Here is a 13829-nt window from a genome sequence, read left to right as displayed (position 1 = left end):
AGAACTTGGAAACGTTCGCACTGTTTGGGAGCGAAGAGGGTAACTAGCGATGGCTTGGGGTTGCGCTCGAGCAATATTTACGGGAACAAGATGTGATCAAATGGGTCGTGCAACTGCTACACTTCTCACGGTAGAGACAAGTTGATCTTTGCAATGGTAAATTATTTTATGACGTGATAGAGGACAGTGCATTCCAGAAATGTTTTCAAAAATTGGAAGGAATTATAATTTTCTTTAGAATACAATTGGAAGTGAGGCGTTCACAATTGTATATTTTCTCCTTTCGTTTGAGCAGCACTGTTGTCAAGCCTTCGAAACACCGACTTGAACATCACATTGTACAATGCTTCCGAGGAGGATTGGTGTCATATCCATCGCTGGGATTAACGGTTTAACGCTTTACGCGTTCTTTCATCGCGACAATCGCGACCATTGTTGTTCTCCATCGTGCGGGAAATTCGCGGAGTTATTCGAACGCCTCGACCACTGCTGGAACAGCGAAACGTCATCGGGATTATAAATAATTCACATTAACCGAGGAGCAGCTTTCACCCAAGAAGCTCTCTCTCTCTCTCTCTCTCTCTTTCTCTCTCTCTCTCCAGCTTTCCGGGAGAAAGGCCCGGAGAAATTATCCCGTCATACTTCGAGATCGTTCACAAGATCGTAAAATAAAGTTCTCGGACCATGGTGGAAACTCTTAAAACCCGGGGAAAACTAGGGAGGAAATTCCGAGGGAGCATCCGGGCGCATCAGCGTCCCGGGAACAGCGTCAAGCGATCCACATAAAAAAAAGCTTTATCTGAGTTAAAGGACCGGGGGAACGGTCACACGAGCTCGCGAAATTTCGGTTCTGCCCTGTCGTTTTACGGGTGAACCGGTTGTTCGGGGGAAAAACAGAAACTCGAAATAAGTGAATTTCCATTCCACGTCGTTCCCGGCGACAGGAAGAATTGTTTCGCAGACAAAGATCCAGGCTACGACGCTAGGTTAGGTCGGTGTGGGGGATGCTTTACGATGCACTCGTAAGCTGCGTCGCTCTTTTTCATTATCTGCCTTCCGAGCGACTTCCGCCGCATCCACCCACTCTCTTCTCGCCTTCAGCCGTTTCCCTTCGCCCCCCCGGGGGGGGGGAGACGCTGATGATTGGAATTCGATCGAACAGTGGTCACGAATAATAAATGGCACCAACAGAACGACCATGGTGCCTCGATCCTTCTTCCCGGGGCACTGAAACCCTCGATTCGATCGTAAACATCGCTTGTAACGCTTCGTGTCGTCGAGCTGTTGCGACTAGACTGGGTCTGTTTATTTCCTCCAGGCACTGCAAAATTTCGTACGGTAAACGATTTAGCACATTTTAATAGGTTCTAGCTCGATGTTTACTGCTACGGGGATTTTAAAGCAGGATGTAAGCTTTTATTTTCTTCTTATTTTTGTGAGATACGTTCTTTATTTAATGTTGGTTTTTTATCAAACGTTTAAAAAAGGTAGACTATTTTTATTTCAGTTCAAGTACCGTAAGTCAAGCAGGCGAATACTGTACGTGCTTTACAAGTCATTGCTTTGACTGACTAATGGTTGATCTGCACTACTTTGCCTAATCCACGACTCATCTAAATTCCTGTGACTGATACGTGGTGAAAGTACATTAATTTTTTTAATCCACGACTGCTCTACACTATTATGACTACGGATCTCTATCTAATTCAGACACAAAAGTAGCTGATGCACAACGTGCACAATTGTCTGACTTGACACAGACACTAAAATTGTCTTCCTGTTTGGCATCAAATGAATCCATTCTACTTGAAAAAACTCTTGGATTAATTTATTTCTGTGCACCTTTTTGATTGAAGCGTTTTCCTCCAACGTTAATGCAGTCCTCAATTTTCGTCGAACACCATGAGTAGACTCTTTTTCTGACAGACTCGATAAAGCCTGGTGGGCTTAAAGAAATTGTAGGCAACCCCTGTGGCGACGAAATCGGGGCGACAGGTTTATCGTTGTTCAGATTCGTCGCCGTTCGGTTGAAGCAGATCGCAGGCTCGAACTCGCGTGATGCCCGTAATTACGCCGTGATTAATTGAGCGTTCCCGCGAACACGCCGCCGCGCCGGTTGCGCTCGCTCGCGCGTTTCAGCTACCCCATAGGCGGTGGCTGCCAACGCCTCTTTTTTACAGAGAATTTATTGTCTCGCGTACCGGTCGCCCGTTTAAATAAACCGTTCCCGTTAAAATGTTCTTTCGCATTAATAATACCGTATCTGATCGAAAGCGTGGTCGGACGTCCCGCTTTTTCCAGATACACACGCGCGATAACAACCGGCGTCCGGTTTGTTCGTTGCTTCGGCCGTTGCCTGGACTCTCGGGCACGGCCGCTTTGTCACCGACAACGAAAATAACTGGAAGCCCGCAGTCCGCTTTCAATCAGAAACGGTTCATCCGATCCCGCAATTGCTCCCTCGCGATCGTCACTAAGTTATTTACCTTTGTCCGCTGCGATAATACCTAATCGGCTGCGCGACGCGATGCTCGCATCCTGCCGAACAAATGCTATTAGGGGGGCCCATAAGTAATCAATTGTTATGAAATCTAAAACAAACTTTCTAGTAAATTCAAGTTTTTATTTCTTAATTTATTATATAATTTCCATCATTGTCAAGGACAGTTTGCCATCTTTCCTGCAAAGTTTCAATCCCCCTCTTATAGAAATCCAGGGTTCGTGAAGCAAAATATGACTCAAGGTGCCTCCTTACATGCAAAACAAATTCTTTGCAAATAATTGATTACTTTGGTAACATTTTTCAATTCTGTTCATTTCTCCATTCTTGCATGCTCAATTTTCCGTTGAAAACGTTATTTTATTCAAATGATTCTTGCGGTCTTCCTAGGTCATCGACGCGATCTTTGGTTCTTACAGAACGATATAGCATTCGTTCTCTACAATCTTTTTCCCATATTTATACAGTTTATTCGTGCATGCTCAATTTTTCTATTGAAAATTTCTTGCGTTAGAAACATTACTGCAACGATTCTGGCGATGTTCCTAGAACTTCCATTGTCACCGGGACATTGACGAACGATGTCTTCTTGCTTTTCAACATCCACAGATACTTTCATGAAATTTCTGTTTCTTTTACGGTAACGCACACGTTCACATGCTTCGTAGGTAGGAATTCAGTGTAGATTTATTTCCGTTCTTGTTTCCTTCAACATTTTCTTGCTGTACATTTTTCGCAACATTTGCGAAACAACTCCTCGTTCTTCATCACAGGACTGCGGACTTTTCAGCAACATAAGAATTGTCTGCATTCATTGCTACATACAGAAGCTGCACAGAAATTTATTTATTTTTCTAATAATTCTAGTCAGTCGAAAATAATACAAATTCTTTAAATGTTTCTACTGTTTTGAATTTGGTCCATTCGTTTCTGTCATGAACTAAATTAAGAAATGGAACACTGTGGCAACACGAGGCACGATTAAACTAACACGACCGCTATCGTTCGTAAATAACATGAACATGTAAATTGACACGAGGGATGAACGAGAGGGTTAAGAAAATTCCTGCGGGTGAAACGATCGAAAATTTCCATGAAATTATCATTTTATCGAGCGTGTGCTCACTTGTCGCCAGGGTTAATCTTTTATTCGTAGAATTCGTTGGTCGTTTCATTCGACGAATTACATCGGGTGCTCGTAATTTTGCATTTCACGGGGGCCGGCTCTGGATGTTGCGAGGGGTACTCTCCGACAAGATACACTCGGAGATGCCGTAATTTGACAAATTCCGTGGTGAATTTCGCCGAGGAGACGTCTCCGCGGCCAGGTACGCCCGCTGGCGAGTTTAAAATTCGTGAAATCGTTTGCGTAGCTCGTGTTTCTGGAGACGGGGGCATGAATTCTTAAACGAATCGTTGCTCGTTCCTGGTCCGCGCCGCGGGACGCTCCTCGGCGCGGCCGCTGTGAGAAAAATGTTTCCTGCGAATTTACCGAACCGGCCATCGGAGCAACGTTAGTTACCCTAGGATCGGCTTTTTCATTAGGAACGGTTCCGGAGTCCATTCGAAACCGGGGACCAATTTGCCCGTGCCGGATAAATCATTCATGGGGCAAATTAGATGGTTCGCCGAACGATCCCCCGCTTGTTTAGGGAACCTAATCACGTTTGGTACGCTCGTTCGCGAGTATAGACCAACCGGAGAGGCGCGGGATTGGCTTGTCGAAAAGTTCGCCGACCCTGTTTGTTTTATTCCCCCCGGCCGAGATTACATTACTTTTTAATGTTCTGTAATCTAATCCGAGTCGACAAATTGCGTCCGACGATATTTCCCATGGACTTCGTTTCACTTTTTCAACCGCGGCCCGTCAAACCTGAAAAAGGCACCGCGGTTTGATGAACTGATTAAAATTTAACAAAGCAGAAGCGCGCTAGCGCGAATAATTGTTTTTTCCCGCCTTTCCCCCCCCCCCCCTTCTCCTTTTTCATCGTACGTCTGTCTCTCTCCTCTTTTTATTATCCACGCTGCAGCCGCCCCCGCGTTCTATGAATGTCGAACGAAGACCCGGGAAAATGCATATTGAACGATCCATCAACTAGTAATGACACGAGGCATCAGTTTTTCCGGCGATTTCCAATATATCGTAATTGCCGTTGAATAAATCCACCGGAAACTTCCATTAAAGGTCTCCCTCCGTCGGTGATTCGGGGGCCATCCGGTAAGCGCCGAAATTTATCTGTCATTTAAATAACGCGCTACGCGAATTAAATATTCATTAATCCTCAAACGATTTCATCGCCCTCGAATCCGCGTTCTCGGCCGGACGTTTCATCGGTTTACTCGCAATTGTCGCGACGATACGTTTGAACCCCATCAAAACAACCCTTTCAATCGGGATTGGGCATTTTTAAGTTCCCAAATCCCTCGTAAACATTTTCAAACTTGCCCAAATCACGCGTTATGAAAAACCTCCTTAAACCATTCATTCCGAACCAACAAAATTAATCAGCTTTCAAACTCACAAACAATCAAGTTCAAACTTCAAACATGGTATAGCCACAATAATAATCGGCATTTTGGCCAAGATGTCGAAGACGTACCCGTCGCCTTGGCACGTCCTGGAAATCCGGTTGAAGGGGGATAGTCCGAGGGCATTGACGGGCGTCAAGGTCAGAGAGCATCTCGCTAAGTCGTCGGCCCCGCAGGCCCCCGTGCAGATAAATAACCGAAAGGGGGAAGTTGAAGGGTTCGACAGGGATCGCGGAAGTTACTCGAAGTGACAGGGATTTATTGGGAAAGTTGCTAGTGTGTGTGTGTGTGTGTGTGTGCGAGGGTATAGAAGGCAGAGAGGAGGCACCAGGTGGGGCGGTGGCGCCAAGATCGTTCGGTGGCTGGCGTTATCAGCCGAACCAGAGGGTGAGAATCCCTCTCAGCTCGACGGGGAGGGGATGGCAGAGGGAGAGGGCAGGGTTTCTCAGAAGGAGCTGCCGCGATCATCCCGCTGCCGGAGAATTTCCAATCTGCAATTTGGAGTTTCACCACCCCAGCCGTTCTCCCGGAGGAGGGCGGCTGCGGAGAATAATGGGGATGTCGGCGTGCATATTGTCGATTTCGCAACTTTCCGACTGTCCCCCAGCCTGCAACCTTCCCCCATGTCTAAAGATATTTCCCGGCGTCTTTAGAAACGCTCCAACCGACAGACGGTATCACTGACCTGCACCACTGGAATTCAAGATTCTGATAGATTCCGCGCGATAACATCCGCCACCGGTTGTTCTTTGATCGATGTAATTGATTCGAGCCACTTAAAATATGCATACAAGCGCGGTATACATAGATTCGAGAGATTCTGGCTCGATATTTGTTGACCTGCATCACTTAAATTATATATTGTCCGTTGGCATATTCAGTGGTACTCTTGGCGACCAAACTGTGAGCACTGTTATTGATCTATGCTACTTGGGAGGATTACGATTCCCATCGTTGCTACGCGGGAAATCTATGTGTCACCGGTATTATTGACCCGTGCTGCTTCTATCTAAACTAATTTGGCCATTGTACTGCTCTTCTGTGATTTCTATTATTTCACATACAAAATCGATTGTAATTCGAATGCCATTATCCTGGGATTGTATATTGAGCCATTATCATTGATCTACACTACTTTAATTTAAGCGAATTTTCTCATTGTATCGCTAGTCTATGATTTATATTATTTCACGTACAAACAGGATTGTAATTTCAATATTGTCCCGGAAATGCATGTACATCGTTATTATTGACTTGTACTACTTGTTTCACGATGATGTTTCAACATTGAATACACATTACACGTTTCTGTCGCTTCATTTTCATGAAGAATAAATATATAAAATGTGCGGATACTAACATTTTCCTTGAATTCTTTTGTTCCAGGTAAGTGTCAAGGGCTCTTATCATTCCAGTCACGCTGTAAGTAAGCCTACAAGAAGTTTCCGCGACGGTTCTTCATTCTCCGGGATTGGTATGCCACTTACGAATCCTCCACCGTCAATTCCGACCAGAAAATATTGTCGATTTCTCGAGCCGTCATTTTCCGGCGTCGCAGCCGCGTCGGGCAAAACAAAGATCCGAACCTCGCTCTCTTGAATCACTATTTCGCGGAGTTGGAGCGGCACACTCTGCTGCAGAGAAAGAGAGAAATAGCGAGAACGAGAGACGAGAAACGGCGAAGAGAAAAGCACGACAGAAGGCCGGAGACGCGGCTCAAAGGGAAACTGAAAAACCACGATAGAAATTCTCCCGTAATTCCGTTTGCTTTGATCTTGAATCCCATCACGCGGTATTTTCTGTTTTATGCATTTTCAGCTGGAGCACGCAAACTAAATAAAAATACCGGCAAAACAACCGTTCCACCCGACTGAGCCTGATTCTTTGACGGCGACGTCGCCGGGGGAATATCGTTCCGACGGAATCGTTCCCGCGTTCATTGTCGGGGAGCGTGTAATGAAAAAAATACCGGCCAAGGAGCGTCAGCAGACGATCTCGACCGTCTAGTTGTTGACCTCGATCACTGAGAAACCGCGGAAACTCGAGTGCCGGTCTCTAAGCCTCTTTCGGATTTTTCACTAAGAAATCGGAATACTATTTTCTGTTGGCTTATTGCATATATATTCACTATCATATAGAGCATGTAATATACAGGGTGACCCACGCAACTTGTTCACCCTGAATAACTTCTAAAGTATATATTCTACGAAACTGTTTTGTATACAAAAGTTGTATGGTTTGGAGGGATACATAATGTAATGCATGTATTTTTTTGGTAAGTGGAGGCGTTTCGGAGATTTTGCCTTGATTTCTTTAAATGTAAAGACCTACTTTTTGTATCATGAATCGATAGAGTATCGAATTCGTCACCGTTCTAAAACAGAATACCTGTTAATTTTCAGTTCACTCGACTCGTGGTCGTTCTCGGAACAGCATCGTTCGAAATCATCGTCGATGGCGTTTCCCCGGAAATTTAAATAAACTATAAGGGCCAAAAGTGGTGGGGACGGGGTTGTACGGAGGGCGGAGGGCAAAGACGAAGGAGCACCGAGGAAGCGAAGTGTACATCAGGTCCCGCGATGCCCCGGGCGTCTTTGACAAATACTTCCCAGGTCGTCGTCGCGTCTCTCCTGACATTTACTCGGGTCACCCCGGGCCAAATGCAATTTATTTTCGCCCGGGGGCCGGAGAAAAAGGCGGAGATGGCGGCCCCTCGTCGCCGTGCAACCCCCGCCCCCGCATCTTGCAAATTACTTGCTAAGTCGACCGAGATATCGCGGTCTACGCCGGACACGATGCTCGATTTTCTACGGAACACTCGCGTGTACGTTCCCCCGAGGAACGCGCGAGGGTGAGACAGCGAGTGAACAAGTAAATAGCATTCCGACTGCACTGAGATTTGTTTTTGAGGCAATTGGATTTTAACAACGGCTCGGTCCGCCCCGAAATAGTACTTCTATCGCAAGTAATCGCAGCCGTCAGTAGAAACGGACAATATTGTCAGACGTGTACAACTTGCATTTCATGTCTCGTATTCTCGATGCATTTTTAACGCCTCCTTCAATTTTTAAGCGCTTCGACGGTTTTCGCGTTATGTCCGTTGATCTGTTCCACTTATATCGTTTACAATCGGTTTCCTTGAGATTGTGACGATCATCTAAAAGCATCTTTTGGCATTTATTTTTGAAACGTTCTGACATACATTGGTCAACTATTTTTATTCGAGCCACAAGAAAAATTTAAATCGAGGAGAAAATTGCGACCGTAATGCTGTGGTAGTAAAATCGCATATCACTGATCTGCACTACTTACATATCGAATTTTATAGTCTCTTCGAGATTGGAATCGTGATATATATTCTAGAGTTACATATCTGGAAGTATTAAATGTTTAATTGTTCCAAGGTACCCTTCCTAATTAATTGTTTCTTTATTCATGCCGCTGCAGAAATTTAGTTCAACAAGGAAAATTACGGTTTTAACGTTGTGCTGCTAAAATCGTATTATATTGACCTGTACTGCTTACATAATTTAATTTTACAGACTTTTTGCGTTTAAAATTGTCGTAGATATTGCAGACTTATACAATTTGAAATCATTATTTTTAAATGGTTTTATCGAGGGTCTTCGGTCGGTCGTTTCATATTGATGGATCGGAGATTTCATTCATCGACCTGTACTACTTACACGGTTTAATTTCACAGACTTCTCGCATTTGAAATCGCAGCAGATATCGCAGGCTTAAAATGATTATCTTTAAGTGGATCTATCGGGGGTTTTTGGTCGTTTTTCATTGGCAGGACGATGAAGATTTAATTCGAAAAGAAAATCGTTCCCGCTGTCATTTAACATGACGTCCCATTTAATTTCACCGTGACGTTTATCTAGATAGCTTATCGATAATGAGCGTGGCATCGAGGTGAAGAGCGTTAGATTCGTTTTATAAATTGAAATATCGCGTTCGTGCGCGGTCGGTTATTACGCATGTTTTATAACGTGATTAAAGCAAATCTCCTCGGTAATCGCGGCCGGGTGATATGTCGCCTGGCCAGTAATAAATTATTTTCTACCGGGCTCCGCTGCCGCTCGTTCGTTCTGTTCGGGATTGTCCTGATCGCGAGACAGCAATAAAAACCAATAGCCGTTGCTGCTGCTGGTGCTGCGTCTTCGTCTACGAGGCGGTAGCCGGCGAAGCCACTTTAAGATGATTAAGGTCGGAACGAGATTATATTTTTTGCCAATTAAAATTATTATCCATCTAATTTGACTAATTGAAACTAGAACCGATGCTGATGCCGCCGCTACGATCCGATGGGAATTATTCCTCGACCATCGAACCGGTGAAATAACATCAGCAGAAAATCTAGCTGCTTACACAATTTAAAAAAAAAAAGGAAAAATCGTAACGTTATTTCACCGATGGAGAGGCGAACGAAATTCTATTTATATCGTTACGTGTACGGGTTTATCAATCATTTTCGTGGTTCGGCGAGTCGACCGTCGAAAATCGACGTCTCGCTTTCAACAAGCCAACATTATCAATTATTTGTCCGCCTCCATTACCCTTCGACGCATTATCTTTTTTCACCGGAATGTTTTTATCGACTAACGCCAGTCAGAGAGAGAGGAAGAGAGACAGAGAGAGAGAGATTGAACTTCCAGCAGCCGCGTTCGACACATTCGACAACGGGATTGAATTTTTCCCGCTAATTTATTATTTACCGGGCGTGTCTCGTCGCCGCCTGGGTTGGCGGCGCGGGGCCGAACGTAATATTCCTTGATTTACAAGTTGATAACGAAAAAAAATTTTAAAAAAGAACCGGCTCGATATCTCCCGCGCGTTCAATTCACTGACACGCCCGTAGAAAATCAATACGACTACACCGAGTTCCCCGCAAAACGAGTGCTGCGAGCGTTAATCTTTCGCGTTCCTTAATCACGCGAAACATCCCGCGGATATACTGTGCGAATTCTTGCCCGCCTATTTTCGTCGCGCTTCGTCGAACCAGCCCGCGATTTTAATTGTCGAAACTCCCTGGCAATAATTATGCAACGACGGGACGATATCGCAGTGCCAGCGACTCGAGCTCTTTTAACAATCACCGGAGACCGATTAAATGCGTTGGTTTCTATACGTAGGGAAGTTTTGGTACTTTATACTTTGATTCTCCGATTTGTCTCGGGTCTGCTTCGGAACTTGTCTGGAAGCTTGCGGGACTCGTTAGACTGGCTGTAATACATAGAAACGGATGCTCAACAGTGTTCTCGAATGTATAGGGCCCTTTAAAATATGTGACGTCATTCGCATCGTGGGTAGTTACAATACAAGTACAAATTAGAAAGTGATGTACAATATCAATGCAAACTGAAATTGCAGCGGAACCATATTTTTTAAACGTCCTGTACATTCCTAAACATTACGAATCGACCGCTCGTTTATTTCTCTCAATATGATTGTAAGATGACAGGAGAATAATTATATTATAAGTAGGTGAATCATTTTTCTATTTGTCTTTTCATCATCACTATCCCGCATTTTTTTAACGTTCTGTAGATTCACAAAACGAATGAACCCGAACGAAGCACTTGTTCTTCTTTCAATGGATTCATAGGCTGTTCTAGAATTGTGTAATCAATTCTTATATCACGAACGTACACGTTTCAGATAGTCCCACATTTTTTAAACGTCCTGTACACCAAATACTGTCACGCACCAAGCACGTATACTTTCTAAACGTGTTCGCAAGTGGACAAACAAATTTTCACTGTGTCTCCACGCCAAGAAAACACATGTTCCACACGGTCCCCCATTTCTTGATCACCCTCTAGACAAACATACTCGAGCACGGTTCGAAAACACGGAGTTTCACGGGGCATCGGATGCCCGCAGATTAGCCAGGAATCGAATTCAATAAAACAACGACGCGAAGTTTGACAAACCGATTCCGAGAAACGAAACGTGGCGAAGGGCGGGGCTGGGGGAGGAGAGGGGGAAATGTAGAGTATCACACAGGTCGTCGTCGCGTCAGTTCACGCGGCAACACAGAAACGTCAAAAAGTTTCATTGAAACGCGTGGATAGAGGTTGGATTGCCCTGGCGGACCCATGAAAATCGAAATAACCGTCTGTCAAATTGTCGTGGCGCGTGGATTTCGAAATACACAACGACAGACGAGGCGGGGGGGGGGGGATTCAATAAGCGTCCATTTTGGTTCTGTCGGAGCAGCCATCGTTACAAGGAGATACCGGCTCGAGACGACCGGGGGAAATCTCGCCGGGAAACGTTTCGAGGCGAGCAAGCTCGATTGAGTTATGGCTAGTTGCCTGTGCGCTTGAAAGAGACCGTGAGCGAAAAAAAAAAGGAACAGGGGGTTTCCCTCCCCGGTTTTTACCCCTCTTTTTATGCCAGCGGGGACGAGCTTCCAGCCCGCTCTCTATCGGCGGGAATTTGCGAAAAGCTCTCCGCTGCCGAAGTACAAGCTTCTGAAACTACCGTTAGCTCCCGCGGCTGCACAGGATTTATGGGGCTCGACTGCACGGAAATTCGCAACACACCCCGAAAGCCTGTTTTTCATAGGGAAATTTCGTTGTTCGTGGTCGCGGCCACCAATCGATCGGACACCCTGGTCCTGCTAATCGCTTCCAGTCGCTCGGAACTTCAGACATCGATGGGATTAGGGGCGCGCCGGTTAGTTATGCGGACGCCGCGACACTCTGCCCGCTGAAATCCCCATTGTTTCTGCTGTATTTTAACCAGCGGACCCCCCGCAAGCTGGCCCGTCACCTACGCAACCCTTTGAAAACCTGGGACCATTATTCAAACCCCGTGAACTTCAACAAAAATTGTGGTCATTGAAAAGACATTCGTAAGAAAATCTTATCCCGGAAATTGTGTCCAGCTTTGAAAATTAATACCACATGCGTAAATTCATATCAGCGTGCTCTGTTTACCAAAAAAACAACATATATTGATGCTGAAATTTGATTGTCAGTGAAAAGAATGTTTTTAAAAAATCTATTTATTTTTCTGAGCAATTTGAACGCATTCAAAGTTATATCAATTGCTCTGTTAAAAACTATTTGGAGATTGTGTAATAGCCTGGTGAAAAATATTAATACTGAAATTTGACTCTGTGCAGGGAGAACAATTTTGGAAAAAATTCTGTATATTTTGTGAGCAATTTGAACGTTTCCAAACTGCTTCTGCCACGTCTTTTGACCCAAAATCTTGAAAGCATTGGACGAAAGCTGGGTCACTGTCGCTTTTTCTATTGTCCTCGGCTACCTCGAGAACCTCGTAGCAAAAAAGGACGACACGTGAATAGGTCGATTCTCAGTTCGAGACCAGTGAAATGTCTGGAGATCGTAAATTATCTTCGCGCCTTCGTGTTTATCGCGGCGTGTTTTTCTGCCGTGAGGGGGTTCGACCTTCGAGGGAAATTAGTATCGTTCCCACCGCGGTTGCGAGCGCGTCTCTAAATGTTCACGGATTCATAGAATTTTCTATAAGGTGCTTTCGTATTTATTCTTTAATTCTGGCAAGCATCGGGAAACGATGCTAACAATAGCTCCATCGCTATTACGATCGCGTGTTCCCGAACGTGTTATTTGCGCGCTAATGCGAGAGGCGATATCGCGACCATTCTTATTATTCGTATTATTAGCGCGTATCTATGTCGTGTCTAGTGGGGTATAATCGCGTATTCTGGAATTAATGGAATAAAGAACGGACTGCGAAAGTGAGCGTTGATGATGGACACATTGAAACGGGACAATTTTGCGTGACGCGAACGAAAGCAGCAATGCGGCATGATTAACGAGCCGGGGGGAAAAGTATGCGAACTAGTCTGTGAGTAAATACCTTACTGTTTCTATTTGCGATAGTACGAGGGAATCGAATATTGTCGGTTAATGAATTTTGGAGGGGTTGTAACATTTGTTGCATCCTTAAAAATATCGTATATATAATTTAATATTATTAGCGTCAATGCAGTTAATTAATGAATTTTGAGAAGTTGTAACATTCATCACACTCTAAAGATGATCTATTATTGCCAGGTTAAATAGTGAAAGTTCTATAATCTTGTTAAGAGAATAGGACGAATATTATTGCCTTGCACTACTTAAAATGCATATTCAAATGTAGAGAAAGCAATGGAGTTGTCTTTGAACAAGAATTCTCTGCACTCTGCCATAATTATACCGCTCACAGTCTTCCAATAATAATCCTGGGACTCGGGAACAAACTTGTAGACAACATCGTGGAGCTATTCTACTTAGATAGATCAAACAACATAATTTCAGTAAAATACTCCCTGGAGCAGCTTCCTGAAGCATATTACCGGCATCCATTGGCGAAGTCGTGCGTGTAAACAACCAGAAAACACTTCAGTTCTCTCCTGAGACGATATTCCACCTATATCACTGGCTTGTACTACTTAGGACGTATATTCAAATTTTTGAAAATCTAGTGCAACTGTTTCTAAACGAGAATTAGGTCCATTCTCGCTCAGTTACACTATCTACAGTCTGCTAACAGTAATTACGTACTCAGGTACAAACGTGTAGGCAATATAATCGAGCTCCACTACTTAAACAGATCAAAACCTGCAATTTCCCTAAATCACTCCCAAAAGCAGCTTACGGCAGGCATTAGCACCTTCCACAATTTAGCCAACGCCTGCAGAAAATAATATGCAACACAGTATCGTGGCACGACAACATTCCACCGATATTATCAAGCCATACTACTGGAACCACCCTACCAACGCGATTTCATCGCAATACAGCAATTACCAATA

The 13829-nt window shown here is 44.4% G+C and overlaps 1 protein-coding gene across 2 annotated transcripts in view; it reads left to right on the top strand.

Annotated features, from left to right (window-relative positions):
• LOC143354385 (disintegrin and metalloproteinase domain-containing protein 10) overlaps positions 1 to 13829 on the top strand; it is a 233678-nt gene that overhangs the window by 110930 nt on the left and 108919 nt on the right. The window contains exon 5 of one of the 2 annotated variants that reach the window (XM_076788427.1): positions 6416 to 6451. The exons of the other annotated variant lie outside the window; for it this stretch is intronic. Within the exon in view, the coding sequence (XP_076644542.1) occupies positions 6416 to 6451 (36 nt within the window). The remainder of the gene's footprint in view (positions 1 to 6415; positions 6452 to 13829) is intronic. 2 annotated transcript variants of the gene reach the window in all.

This window comes from Halictus rubicundus, chromosome 5, assembly GCF_050948215.1.
Source record: "Halictus rubicundus isolate RS-2024b chromosome 5, iyHalRubi1_principal, whole genome shotgun sequence".
Taxonomy (NCBI): domain Eukaryota; kingdom Metazoa; phylum Arthropoda; class Insecta; order Hymenoptera; family Halictidae; genus Halictus; species Halictus rubicundus.
Note: the sequence above shows the minus strand (reverse complement) of the source record. Positions and strands in the feature narration are given on the sequence as shown.